The following is a 12,444-nucleotide window of genomic DNA, read 5'->3' on the forward strand; positions in this document are numbered from 1 at the left end:
TGGCTAAAGGTGTCCTTACGTCCTGCTGGTTCTGGCTAAAGGTGTCCTTACTTCCTGCTGGTTCTGGCTAAAGGTGTCCTTATGTCGTGCTGGTTCTGGCTAAAGGTGTCCTTACGTCCTGCTGGTTCTGGCTAAAGGTGTCCTTACGTCCTGCTGGTTCTGGCTAAAGGTGTCCTTACCTCCTGCTGGTTCTGGCTAAAGGTGTCCTTACGTCCTGCTGGTTCTGGCTAAAGGTGTCCTTACGTCCTGCTGGTTCTGGCTAAAGGTGTCCTTTTCTCCTGCTGGTTCTGGCTAAAGGTGTCCTTTTCTCCTGCTGGTTCTGGCTAAAGGTGTCCTTATGTCCTGCTGGTTCTGGCTAAAGGTGTCCTTTTCTCCTGCTGGTTCTGGCTAAAGGTGTCCTTACGTCCTGCTGGTTCTGGCTAAAGGTGTCCTTACGTCCTGCTGGTTCTGGCTAAAGCTGTCCTTACGTCCTGCTGGTTCTGGCTAAAGGTGTCCTTACTTCCTGCTGGTTCTGGCTAAAGATGTCCTTACGTCCTGCTGGTTCTGGCTAAAGGTGTCCTTTTCTCCTGTTGATGTTGGCTTCAGTTGTACTTATCTCTTACAGGTGTTGGGTACAGGTGTTCTTGTCTCCTGCTAGTGCTGACTACAGGTGTCCTTGTCTCCTGTAAATGTTGGCTTCAGGTGTACTTATCTCTTACAGGTGTTGGGTACAGGTGTTCTTGTCTCCTGCTAGTGCTGACTACAGGTGTCCTTGTCTCCTGTAAATGTTGGCTTCAGGTGTACTTATCTCTTACAGGTGTTGGGTACAGGTGTTCTTGTCTGCTGCTAGTGCTGACTACAGGTGTCATTGTCTCCTGTAAATGTTGGCTTCAGGTGTACTTATCTCTTACAGGTGTTGGGTACAGGTGTACTTGTCTCCTGCTAGTGCTGGCTACAGGCGTCATTGTCTCCTGTAAATGTTGGCTTCAGGTGTACTTATCTCTTACAGGTGTTGGGTACAGGTGTACTTGTCTCCTGCTGGTGTTGGCTACAGGTGTCTTGACTCTTGGTAGTACTGGCTAAATGTGTCCATCAGACAAGTTGTGTCCTGTGAATGCGTGCTGTGTGTGTGTTCCCCTAATGCAAGCCGGTTGCATACTTTTGCCCTCATGCTGTTGATAATTTCAACTGTATTTCACTTCACTAGCAGTGTTGACCATTAGCTGTGCTAAGCTTTGTTTCGAAGTTAGTGTGTGCAGTGTGAACGCATGCACAGCGAATGTGGATTATGATAAAAGACTTTCTGGGGAACTCGATACCATTGTGACTGGGTGACAGTGAAGACTGGGTGACACATTGTGGTGACAATGACAGATATATTGTGGTGACAATGACAGATACATTGTGGTGACAATGACAGATACATTGTGGTGACAGTGACAGACACATTGTGGTGACAGTGACACAGACACATTGTGGTGACAGTGACACAGACATATCGTGGTGTCAGTGACAAGGATACATCGTGGTGTCAGTGACAGACACATCCTGGTGACATTGACAGACACATCATGGTGACAGTGACACAGACACATCGTGATGACAGTGACAGATATATCGTGGTGACAGTGACAGTGACACATCGTGGTGACAGTGACAGTGACACATCGTGGTGACAGTGACACAGACACATCGTGACAGTGACACAGACACATTGTGATGACAGACACATTGCGGTGACAGTGACACAGACACATGGTGGTGACAATGACAGTGACACATCGTGGTGACAGTGACACAGACACATCGTGGTGACAGTGACAGTGACACATCGTGATGTCTGCGTGCAGGCAGCCCCGCGGAGAGAGCAGCAGTGGAGAGAGCGGTGGGCCATGCCCCGAGTAAGGCGCTCCACAGAGTGAGTGCCACGTTGTAGTGAGCGAGGCCACACTGCCAGACACCCCCCCACCCCGCCCCCCGACCCTCGCACATACACCCCCCCCCCCCCCCACACACACACACGTTCATACACACGCACGCACGCAGTGTGTGGACGTGTTTGTGTGTGTGTGTGTGTGTTAACGTGTTTGCGTGTGTGTGTGTGTGTGTGTGTGTGTGTGTGTGTGTGTGTGTGTGTGTTTCTGTTTGGGTGTGGGTGTATGTGTGTGTCTGTGTGTGTGAACGTGTTCGTGTATGTGTGTGTGTGTGTGTGTGTGTGTGTGTGTGTGTGTGTGTGAACGTGTCTGTGTGTGTGTGTGTGTGTGTGTGTGTGTGTGTGTGTGTGAACGTGTCTGTGTGTGGGTGTGGGTGCATGTGCGTGTGTGTGTGAACGTGTTTGTGTGTGTGTGTGTGTGTGTGTGTGTGTGTGTGTGTGTGTGAACGTGTTTTTGTGTGTGTGTGTGTGAACGTGTTTGTGTGTGTATGTGGTGTGTGTGTGTGTGTGTGTGTGTGTGTGTGTGAACGTGTTTGTGTGTGTGTGTGTGTATGTGTGTGTGTGAACGTGTTTGTGTGTGTGTGTGTGTGTGTGTGTAGAACGTGTGTGAGCGTGTCTGAGTGTGTCTTACGTTGTGTGTACACAGGATCTGAAGGTTTGGTTCGAGGCGGACTCTGGCACCCAGGTGGGCAAAGACCTGGAGATGACCTTGCGGGTTGAGAACACCAGCGCGGAGGTCAAGGCCGTGATGGTTACCATGTCAGCGCGCGCCAGCCACTACTGGGACAGCACACACGGCACCAGGGTTCTGGCCAAACGCCGGTTCCAGCAGACCAGCATCCGTGCCGGAAAGAGTGAGTCAACACAGTGGCGTGGCTGGCTGAGGCCGACTCATAATGTTGAGTTTCAGTTTCAGTTTCAGTAGCTCAAGGAGGCGTCACTGCGTTCGGACAAATCCATATAAGCTACACCACATCTGCCAAGCAGATGCCTGATCAGCAGCGTATTCCAACGCGCTTAGTCAGGCCTTGAGCACGGTTGAAGCTGGTGTCAGAGGTATCCATGATGGCCTCGCTGAAGCTGAACGAGTATTGCAAAAAGCGCCAAAACCTGCAATGTAGGCTCAATATATACAGGGCTGCGATGCATGCTGGGAGGTCGGACACCCAATGACACAGGCTGGACATTGGTCACTCGGCCACCAACACAGCGTGAGCGGCGATCCTCGCTCGCGGGCAGCTCATTGTGAAGTTTTCCCTTGTTATACAAAGCTCGGTAGAAGAGAGAGTATTGCAAATACCCATATGTGTAAGCCAGTACACAATAGTGCAGAAATTATAATCTTATATCGTCGCACTTTAAAATTTTTCAATTATCATGTATCGCTTCTGTGGTTTGTTTTCCAGAAACTATCCTGAAGAGAGAAGTAAAAGTACTTCTTCTTCTTCTTCCACGTTCCCTGGCCACGCTACGTTTTCAGTCCGGTCAGGACAGCGAAGTCCGCGGTCCGTCGCAGGGACCCCGCTGGTCTTCTTCTTCTTCCTTTATACGGCCAACATCATTTTACTGATGATTCTGTCGTGGTTTCTCCTGGAGCTCCACTGGGCTGGGCCATGCCTGGCGTCTCAGAGCGTCGAAGGTGGGGCAGGACTGCAGGATATGGGAGGGGGTCTGTGGGCCTGTGCCACAAGGGCACCAGTCAGTATTTGATATCTTCAGACGGTAGAGATGGGAGAGGAGCTGACAGTGTCCCGTTCGCAGTCTGAAGATTGTGACCTGTGCCGCTCTGTCCAGCTCATGGATGCCGTCTTTTTCGTCTTCCGGCCCGATGTCCAGACGTTGGCGCCATGCTTTCCTGAAGCTGTCTCTCAGTATCGTTTTTGCCTCGCTGTAAACACTGGGCGGGCTGGCTGCTCTAATTTGCTGCCTGCCTTGGATAGGCTGTCCGCCTGAGCAAAAGTACAAAAGGAGTGAGGGCGTACTTTAAAACGAAGTCCACACACTGCACAACAGACTATAGCTTCGGGTCGAAGCTTTCTCGCCCTCTGACTGCCTGCCTGCCTGCCTTTCTCTCTCTCTCTCTCTCTCTTTCTGCCCTGTGCCTTTCTTCTCTGTGTGTGTGTATGCGTGTGTGTGTGTGTGTGTGTGTGTGTGTGTGTGTGTGTGTGTGTGTGTGTGTGTGTGTATGCGTGCGTGTGTGTGTGTGTGTGTGTGTGTGTGTGATATGACACTGTGTTTGTGTTTGAATGTATATCCTCTCTCTGTCTGTCTGATTCTCTCTCTCACTTTCTCTCATCGCTCTATGTCTCTCTCACACTATCACTCTGTCTGGTTTTTCTCTGTCTCTGTCTGTGACTCTGTCTGTCTCAATGATATTCCTGACCCGTTCCCCATTCTGCTCACCCCACCGTCCCTACTCCTACTATTATCCTCACGATCCAACATCCTACACCCACACCCATCCTGTCCTGCTTGTACTCGGACGTTTCACCCCCCCCCCCTCCCCCCCCCCGCCCCCCATCCCATACATACCGTTCTCCTGGCGTGATCTAGCCCAAACGTTTAACACAAACAAACTGCAACAAAAAGATGACAGACAACACATTTTCCTCCAAACAACAGAGGAGTAGAATTGCTGCAAGTGATCCCTGCAGAGGTCACGCTAACTCACAGCTAAATTTAGCAAACAGTTTAACTGCAATGCCACCAAACCAAACTATCAGCATCATAAAGTCAACAACCAACTTTTTCCATCTTTCATTATTTTAGCAGTTTTCATTACCCGACCATCGTTTTTTTTTATAATCATTTCGTAACTCCTATATATTTATTTAATTCAATCTTCTTGTATAAATCAACACGCTGAAATTACCAGTTTGTTGTTAAATCAGAAACAGCATAACAAAATCGATAATTTTCCCAGCAAATTACTGCCCTCTGCTTATCACATGCAAGGTTCACTTCCACCCATTTTAATGCCAATATTCCTCAATCAAGGTTCACTTCCACCCATTTTAATGCCAATATTCCTCAATCAAGGTTCTCTTCCACCCATTTTAATGTCAATATTCCTCAATCAAAGTTCACTTCCACCCATTTTAATGTCAATATTCCTCAATCAAGGTTCACTTCCACCCATTTTAATGCCAATATTCCTCAATCAAAGTTCACTTCCACCCATTTTAATGCCAATATTCCTCAATCAAGGTTCACTTCCACCCATTTTAATGCCATTATTCCTCATAGTTCACTTCCACCCATTTTAACGCCAGTATTCCTCAATCAACTGACTCATGATGGTCTGTCCCTCCCCACCACACTATCCTTCAGTCTCTCTCTGTCAATGCTTTCTTTCTTTCTTTCTTTTTTAAGGGGTGAGAACGGGTGATAGAGGTCTGATTTTGGGCAGACCCAAAGCGCTGACAGCTAACCAAATAGGAAAACGACACGAGAAATGAAGGGCGCAATAGCCGAGTGGCTAAAGCGTTGGACTTTCAGTCTGAAAGTCCCGGGTTCGAATCTCGGTAACGGCGTCTGGTGGGTAAAATGTGGAGATTTTTCCTATCTCCCTAGTCAACATATGTGCAGACCTGCTAGTACCTGAACCCCCTTCGCGTGTATACGCTAACAGAAGATCAAATACGCACGTTAAAGATCCTGTAATCCATGTCATATAACATCACCAGGCAGGCACTGAAATGGAATCCCCAGGGCATGCGGAAGAGAGGAAGGCCAAGAAACACCTGGCGACGTGACCTCGAAGCAGACACCAAGAAGACGGGGCACACCTGGAGACAGTTAGAAAGGGCAGCCCAGGACAGAGGACTCTGGCGGACTGTTGTGAGCGGCCTATGCTCCGGGGGGAGTGATGGGCATAACTAACTAAACTAACTAATCCATGTCAGCGATCAGCGTTCGGTGGGTTATGGAAACAAGAACATACCCAGCATGCACACCCCCGAAAAACGGAGTATGGCTGCCTACATGTCGGGGTAAAAAAAGCCCACTCGTGCATATACAAGTGAACGTGGGAGTTGGAACCCACGAAGGAAGAAGAAACGGAGAAATGAAGTAACATGCGTCTGATGATCGTTTGGTTTGGTTTCTCGAAACAGCACGATATTACCTCCGGCTTGATATGATACGATGTTACTTAGGTGGTCTTTTTTTGGTTTTGTTTGTTTGTTTGATTGTTTGTTTTTTCCTAAACACACTTTGGTGTCAGGAGTAGGATAGTGTAGTTCCTCGGTTTCGGCAGTCAATGATGCTGTCTGTTTCACTCCTTTCGCTGTGTGTGTGTGTGTGTGTGTGTGTGTGTGTGTGTGTGTCTGTGCTACGTTGATACAGTCAGTGTTGACATTTTACACGCCTGTTACGGTACACAGGAGGATATGAAGAAAATGAGCTTTGCAACGAACAGTTTTTGTTAATAATCAATCAATATTGATTACTCTTTCTGTCGAAGTTTTTTTTTTCCCCCATACATTTTTGAGAGGTTCAGTGTGTGTGTGTGTGTGTGTGTGTGTGTGTGTGCGTGTGTGTGTGTGTGTGTGTGTGTGTGTGTGTGTGTGTGTGTGCGTGTGTGTGTGTGTGTGTGTGTGTGTGTGGTGTGTGTTGCAGCCGCGTCGTTCGCTCTGCCGGTGAGTTTCCAGCAGTACATGTTGGTGTGTGACGAGCTGTGGACCCTGCAGGGCTTCGCGCGGGTGACTGACTTCCGGGACGGCACGCCCCACACCGCGGAACAACCCTTCAGCCTCGACACCCCGCCCCTCACCGTCACGGTCTGTGTGGCTGTCTCTCTGTCTCTGTCTCTCTCACTCACCCCCCCCCCCCCCCCCGCCCCCATATATATATATATATTATGTATATCTTTCTCTCTCTCCATCTGGTTATCTATCTCTCGCTCTACAAATCTATCTCTCTCTATCAATATATCCATCCATCCATCTGTATCCATCCATCTATCTATCCATCCATCTATTTATCCATCCATCCATCTATGTATATCCTTTCATCAATCCATCTAACCCATCCATCCATCCATCTATATCCCTCCATCCATCCATATAATCCATCCATATCCATTCATCCATCTATATCCATCCATCTATATCTATCCATCCATCTATATCCATCCATCCATCCATATCCATCCATCGATATACATCCATCTATATCCACCCATCCATATCCATCCATCTATCCATCCATCTATCCATCCATCCATATCCATCCATCCATATCCTTCTATCCATCCATATAATCCATCCATCCATCTATCCATCCATCTATCCATCCATCCATATCCATCCATCCATATCCTTCTATCCATCCATATAATCCATCCATCCATCTATATCCATCCATCCATCCATCCATATCCATCCACCCATCTATCCATCCATCTAATCCATCCATCCATCTCCCTCCCCAGGGCCCATCAGCAGCGAGGTCCGGACAGCCAGTGTCCGTCAGCATCCGGTTCACCAACCCGCTGCCCATCCCCCTCACGGGCTGCTCCTTCCACATGGACGGCGAACTGCAGCTGGCGCCCGATGACCCCCACCCCTGGGCCAACGAGGACGGAACCTACAGGATGACCTACAGGAGGTGGGTCTGCCAGTCCCTTCTCTTACTTCCTGTTTCAAAAGGCGAGAGAGACAGAGTGAGGCAGGGGAACAGAGAGAATATGACAGACAGAGAGAGAGTGAAAAAGAGAATGAGAAAGAGATACAGAGAGAGAGAGTCAGACAGACAGACAGAATCACAGAGAGAGAGAGAGAGAGACGAACAGAGAGAATCTGACAGACAGGAAACAGACTGAGAAAGAGAATGAGAAAGAGAAACAGAAAGAGAGAGAGAGAGAGTCAGACAGACAGACAGAATCACAGAGAGAGAGAGAGAGAGACGAACAGAGAGAATCTGACAGACAGGAAACAGACTGAGAAAGAGAATGAGAAAGAGATACTGAGATAAAATCAGACAGGCATACAGAATCAGAGAGAGAGAAAGTCGGAAAGAGAGAGAAAGAGAGAGATCAAGAAGGTTTTATTGCAGAAGACTTGATCCATCACATTATCACACATCATTCGTACCCCATTCTTTATTCTCTCTGTGTCTTTGTATCTCTGTCTCTGTCTGACTCTGTATGTCTGTCTCGCTCCCCCTCGCTCTCGCTTCCCCATATCTCCCTCTGTCTCCTCTCCCCCAACACACATGTACACATAGATACAGTTGCACATTCGTTTGTTAGATATATCCGTGTACATGAGAGAGAGGAACACACAGACAGACAGACAGGTAGACACAGAAGACAGGTGATGTGACAGTGTTGGTCTTTTTTCTTCTTCTTAACTTTGTTAAATTTCTTTATCCACTTGCTTACTTATTTTTCATCTTATATTATTATTATTATTTTTTTTAATTTATCGTTTCATTAATTTCATGATTTATCTATTCATTCGTTTATGTATCCCTTTTTTTTCTCCTCAAGGCCTAACTAAGCGTGTTGGGTCACGCTGCTGGTTTTGTCTGACATCTGCTTAGCAGATGTGTAGTGTATATAATTTTATTATCGATTTCTTTGCTTATGTATCACTTTTATTTTCCCCCTCAAGGCCTAAACGTGTTGGGTTACGCTGCTGGTCAGGCATCTTCCTGATTAAGCAGATGAAGTGTAGTGTATATATTAACCATTTATTTGTTTATATATCACTTTTTTTTTATCTCCTCTAGGCCTGACTAAGCGTGTTGGGTTACGCAGCTGGGCTTGTCTGGTCTTGTGTAGTGTTTTTTGGGTGGATTTGTCCGAACACCTAGTGACGCCTCTTTGAGTAACTGAACTGAAGTGGAGTGAACTGGTGTGTGTCTGACAGGGACTCGGTCATCAGGGCGTCAGAGCGGGTGATGGTCACGGTGAGGCTGGTGGGCGTGTGGCCGCGGACAGGACCTTACCAGACCCAGAGGATGGTCATCTCCTTCAACTGCTCGGAGCTGAGCGCCACCAAAGGCGTCTTCCTGCTGGAGAGGATGATGTAGATCCGTCCACATGTCCCATGGTAGTATCACATCTATGGCCAGGATGCTATACATCCGTTCTATGTCCTATGGTAGTGTCGCATCTATGGCTGTAGATCCGTTCTCTCTCCTTTGGTAGTGTCACGTCTATGGCCGTCTATGGCCGGGATATTCCCTGATATGTTAATAATAATAATAATAATAATGGATACTTATATAGCACACTATCCAGAAATCTGCTCTAGGTGCTTTACAAAAACGCTTTTGTTAACATAAAACATTACATCTTGAGCAATTTCACCAGAGATGCCTACGAAAGATCCTCGGCATAATGTGGCAAGACCGGGTCTCCAACCTCCAGGTCCTAGAGAGGAGCGGCCTGCCCAGCATCGAAAGCCTGCTGATTCAGTGCCAGCTTCGCTGGACAGTACACGTTGTCCGCATGACAGACAGCAAGATCCCGAAGATGCTGTTGTACGGCCAGCTGAAGGAAGGCCACCGCGAACTTGGAAGCGCCACCAAAGGCGTCTTCCGGCTGGAGAGGATGATATAGAACATATGTTCCCTGAAACAATTTCTGTCCCTTGGTAGTATTACATAATGATGTGATCGGCGTTCCCTGAAACATTCACTGTCCTCTGGTTGTTTCACATATTACCAGAATTCACATTTTATGCCCTTTGGTACAACAGATATTAACATCATTGTCTGTCCTTTGGTAGTGTTATAAAGGTCCAGGATTCTATTGCGCATTCTCTGGCCATGTTACACATATGACCAGGATTCCGCAGAACATTTTCCGTCTTTTGATAGTATTACTTATATATGACCAGGGTTCCGTACACCATTGCCCGTCCTTTGGTTTTATTGCATATGAACAGGATTCCCCACAACATTTTTTTATTCGTTGGCCAGGATACCATAGAACATTTTCTGTCCTATGTTAGCATTACATATATGATCAGGATTCCCTGTATTTTATGTCCTATGTTAGCATTACATATATGATCAGGATTCCCTGTATTTTATGTCCTATGTTAGCATTACATATATGATCAGGATTCCCTGTATTTTATGTCCATTGTTAGCTTACATATATGATCAGGATTCCCTGTATTTTATGTCCTTAAGAACAGCCATCTACATAACCAGAATCCCCCAGAAACATTTTCTCTCCTTTGACAGTTCTGCATACCTGAACAGTCTCACCTAAACCATTCTCTGCCCGCTAGAACAACCGTCCGTGTGACTGGATCCCACAGAACCACTTTTCATCCATTAGAACCATCATACACGTGAACTGGATGCCACAGAACCATTTTACATCCATCAGAACCATCATGCACGTGAACTGGGTGCCACAGAACCATTTTACATCCATCAGAACCATCATGCACGTGAACTGGATGCCACAGAACCATTCCCACCATTACCATCACATGATTAACACTTGCTGATTTTGTTTTCTTGTCAAAGACATAATATTCATGTTGTAAAAGCTCTTTAGTATGTGCACCCAGAACATGGATATGAGTGCGGAGAGAGAACTAATCCAAACTATATAATAAAATAAAATAAAATACAGTTACACCATAAAACAATTCATCCAAAATCACTGAGAGGGAAAACAGTAAACCAAAGAAAAAAAGAACGGTCACCCCGTTGTGTGGCAGTGCTCAATCATTTTTCTTCACCAAGTTGGCTCAATTACTTTCATGCTGCTCAATGATAGATGTTTGGGAAGGAACCTCGAGTACCCCATGATTATCATGGCAGTACGGATCACAAGGGTAAATGTAAAACTAGAGCTGAAAAATGAACGAAGTAAAACCAGAGAGGAGCGTGGAAATATTGTACTGTGTGGTAAACTCTTGATCCCATCACATGTCCTGTTGAAGAAAGACTCCGAAAGGCTCCTGGAATGTTCTGGGCATTGTCCTCTCTCGGAACATCCACAGACAGGGATCTGCAGGCTGCACACAGGGACTTCCTGACCTCCGGAAAGGTACCTTGTACCTGCAACAACGCGACTGTGTGACCGGTGTGTCACTGTCGCTGGATAGTTTTCCCATGTGCCGTAACATTTTGCCCTTCAATTTACTGTGCCATGCACTTAGTTTTAGTTGTTGTTTTTTTGGTGTGTGTGTGTTGTTGTTGGTTTTTTTTTTTTTTGTTTTTTTTGGGGGGGGGAGGGGTTGGGGGGGTGGGGGTGGTTGTTGTTTTTATGTGCCGTAACATTTCGCCCTTCAATTTACTGTGCTATGCACTTAGTTTTAGTTGTTGTTTTTTTGGTGTGTGGTTTTTGGGGGGTTTTTTGGGGGGAGGGTTTTGGGGGGTTTTTTTGTTTTGTTTTTTGTTTGTTTTGTTTTTTTGTTTTGGTTATATTTCAAATATCATCTATTCTATAAAGACAAAGAAGATTGTACATACCACAAACTGACCACTGTGCAGCTGTAACTGGATAGCTTTTCCATGTTCTGTGATACTTTACACTTCACTTGACTGTGCCATGCAGTCATGTTTAGTTTTTTGGCTTTTTTTTTTTCTAATTTCAACAATAATCAATTTTTATGACAAGCAATGTTGTATTTGTTACAAACTGAATACTGTGTCGCTGTCGGATAGTTTTTTTCCATGTGCCATATCTTCTTCTTCTTCGTTCGTGGGCTGCAACTCCCACGTTCACTTGTATGGACACGAGTGGGCTTTTACGTGTATGACCGTTTTTTCCCGCCATGTAGTCAGCCATATTCCGTTTTCTGGGGCATGCATGCTGGGTATGTTCTTGTTTCCATAACCCACCGAACGCTGACATGGATTACAGGATCTTTAACGTGCGTATGTGATCTGCTTGCTTATACACACAAAGGCACTAGCAGGTCTGCACATATGTTGACCCGGGAGATCGGAAAAATTTCCACCCTTTACCCACCAGGCGCCGTTACCGAGATTTGAACCCGGAACCCTCAGATTGAAAGTCCAACGATTTAACCGCTATTGCGCCCGTCCACTTGCCATATAACACTATGCACTTCATTTTACTATCACATGCAGTAAACTTCAGTTTAGTTTTTATTTCCCGGTTGTTGTATTATACTCCATCTTACAAAGATGAAAAAAAAAAAAAAAAAATCACTGTGTTGCTGTCATGGAATAGTCTTTACATGTACCATAACACACTACGCACTTCACTTCACTGTCCCATGCACTTAGCTTTTGTTTTTATTTTTGGGGTTTATGATTTTCAAATTTTATCTATTTCATAGAGAAAAGAAATATTTAATGTTCCACAAACTAACCTTGCTCAGTGTCGCTGTTGTTGGATAGGTTGGTTTTTTTCATGTTATAACACTTTTTCCTTCGATTTGCTGGGCCATGCACGTGAGTTTCGCACTTTTTTCAAATGATTATGATCAATTCTATAAGACATATATTGTATGTGCCACCACAAATTGCCTTTTTTTCTTGTATACATGGGCAAGACATATCCCTTTTTTTTCTTTTTTAAAAAAATC

At 45.9% G+C, this 12,444-nt stretch overlaps 1 protein-coding gene across 1 annotated transcript in view; it reads left to right on the forward strand.

Annotated features, from left to right (window-relative positions):
• Positions 1-8,953, forward strand: part of LOC143288627 (protein-glutamine gamma-glutamyltransferase E-like) — a 31,996-nt gene extending 23,043 nt beyond the window's left edge. The window contains exons 12-16 of the mRNA XM_076597282.1: positions 1,830-1,897; positions 2,559-2,766; positions 6,533-6,693; positions 7,347-7,522; positions 8,788-8,953. Coding sequence (XP_076453397.1) covers positions 1,830-1,897; positions 2,559-2,766; positions 6,533-6,693; positions 7,347-7,522; positions 8,788-8,950 — 776 coding nt within the window. The 3' untranslated portion in view covers positions 8,951-8,953. The remainder of the gene's footprint in view (positions 1-1,829; positions 1,898-2,558; positions 2,767-6,532; positions 6,694-7,346; positions 7,523-8,787) is intronic.
• Positions 8,954-12,444: the final 3,491 nt, after the last annotated feature.

This window comes from Babylonia areolata, chromosome 12 (genome assembly GCF_041734735.1).
Source record: "Babylonia areolata isolate BAREFJ2019XMU chromosome 12, ASM4173473v1, whole genome shotgun sequence".
Lineage (NCBI taxonomy): Eukaryota > Metazoa > Mollusca > Gastropoda > Neogastropoda > Buccinidae > Babylonia > Babylonia areolata.